Source organism: Belonocnema kinseyi, chromosome 1 (assembly GCF_010883055.1).
Source record: "Belonocnema kinseyi isolate 2016_QV_RU_SX_M_011 chromosome 1, B_treatae_v1, whole genome shotgun sequence".
Taxonomy (NCBI): Eukaryota; Metazoa; Arthropoda; class Insecta; order Hymenoptera; family Cynipidae; genus Belonocnema; species Belonocnema kinseyi.
Genome location: NC_046657.1, coordinates 41,388,356 through 41,390,539, shown reverse-complemented (window position 1 = coordinate 41,390,539; position 2,184 = coordinate 41,388,356). Strand labels below are relative to the sequence as shown.

The 2,184-nt window shown below is 36.1% G+C and overlaps 1 protein-coding gene across 1 annotated transcript; it reads right to left on the bottom strand.

Annotated features, from left to right (window-relative positions):
• Positions 1-40: 40 nt before the first annotated feature.
• On the bottom strand, positions 41-481 carry LOC117177598. Its single transcript, XM_033368409.1, has one exon. It carries the CDS (start codon positions 479-481, stop codon positions 41-43), a length of 441 nt encoding a protein of 146 aa, XP_033224300.1.
• Positions 482-2,184: the final 1,703 nt, after the last annotated feature.

The following is a 2,184-nucleotide window of genomic DNA, read 5'->3' as shown; positions in this document are numbered from 1 at the left end:
CAATGGCGTCAAATCGCAGCTCCGGGGAGGCCAATTCACATCACCATTTTTGCTGATTATTCGATTTTCGAAGATTGGACGCAGAATATCGATTGTGACATGTGGATTTTCCGTACCCCAGATGCGACAATTTTGCTTGTTGACATAACCACCGAGGGTGAAAATGTGCTTCGTCCGAAAAAATGATTTTTCGATAAAATTCATCATCTTCAATCAAACGATCTTCAGCCCAAATTGCGAACTGTATACGGTTCGGATGATGAATAGGCTTTAACTGATGAACCAATTGAACTTTATATGGCTTCATTGCAAGATCTTTTCGCAAAATTCGCATCAGAGAAGTGCGTGAAATGGCCAATTGTTGTGAACGGTGCCGAGTTGATGTTGATGGTTGTTCACGCACACTTTCAGCCACAGCAGCAATATTTTCGGTTGAGCGCACTGGACGAGTACGTTCTCGAGTTGGTTTATCCACCAACATTCCAGTTTTACGAACACGCTTAACGAATTGATCCACAAATTGAGTTTTCGGAACATTTTTTTTATCAAATATTTTTTTCAAATTTCGCACTGTTTGAGTAGAAGACTCACCACTTTGGAAATAAATTTTTAATATTTCCCAATTTTCTTCAAGCGAATAGCGTCCCATTTTGTAAATGTCAAACATATAACTAACTATTTATGGCATCAAGAATGACAATTGACGTTTGACTGTCATAAAATCCGTGAATCAAATTCCAAACACTAGATGGACCACCCTGTATAATGCTTGTGCACTATTTTTAGATTATTATTAGTTTTCAACTGGCTGCCATTCCGATAATGTAGGTCTCTGTCGTACCGATACTGTTGGTAGCCACTCAGAAATTAATTATGAAATTAACTTTTTTAATTGTCCACAAACAAGTCTAATTCCGGGACATTAGTAACCGTGTCTTTTTGCTTGTCCCAAGTTTTCGGCCAAAAATATTGTGTAGTATAGAAGTAAAAATTGGCAAATTGTAACATACATAACCTTAAAATACACTCACATAAATCAAATTTCGCCTAATTAATTTTTTTTATTTATCACACAAACAAATATTTCGGGGACTTTCGTTAGCATGTTCGGTATCATTCAATATCGGACATTCCAATCGGGAACACAGGCTCGTTGCTGCAGAAAACAGGAGATTGGTACCCTGTAGATACTCTGATTCTAACTCAACTTCCAGAGAAGCTGGTTATGTTGCTGGTACCAGCAACCAAATAGAGCGTGCAAACCCTAGTCTTTATAAAACTTCAGAATATAGGTGAAGCTGCTGGGGTCTTTAAGATACAAATTTCCAATCTGATCAAGGCATCAAAACCCGGCAGAATTCAGCCACTTCTTATATTGCCTTTCTTCCGAGAAAGACCTGAGTTATGCGTAGCCCTCATTCTCTAAAAATATATATGAAAGACAAGGATTTATAGAGACAAAATTAAAAGCCTGTTATTAACAATTTAAATTATCTAATTATTTTATAATCATTCACTTGTGTCTTCCTGTTGCAAAGGTGAAGGAAATTCAATTTTCTCAAATCTCTTGAAACATCTCGCTTGAATCCTCTACCAAAAAATTAATTTGTAAAAAATGAGTTTAAATTTCGACCAGCTAGTTGCATTTCGAACCAACAAAGAGTAAGTTTCTACAAAAAGTGATAAATTTCAGAACCAAAAACAAATTTGCACGAATATTATTTACTTTTCGAATAAGACAGATTCTTTAATCCAAAGAGGAAAAGATTGTTAACCAAATTGCAGAATTTTCATCCCAAAATGGCGAATTTTCTACAAATTAGATGAATTATTTCGCACCAAAAGCAATGAATTCTAACCAAAATTGTTCAAGTTCTTTAAAACGAAATTAATTTTCAATCTATTAATTAAATTGTTAATCAAAACAATTACTTCTTATCAAAAAATATAAAGCAGAATCTGGAACCCCGCGTTGAAAAGGTTGAATAGCTGTTTGCATGTAAAACTGGTGAAGCACCACCCACAACAATCGAAGTGTCAGATTCTATACTATACAGGATACAAAGCCATGAATCAAGAAGAGGAGGTTTGTCAGCAATTACTCAGGAAATAAGATTCCCGCTCACACGCAATTGTTGGGAAACACAGGATCATGCGGCCGCGGAGAATCTGCACGTTCGCAGG

What these genes read in the sequence shown, in the direction of transcription:
- LOC117177598 (XM_033368409.1), bottom strand. Translation starts at nt 481, where the DNA reads ATGTTGGTGGATAAACCAACTCGAGAACGTACTCGTCCAGTGCGCTCA.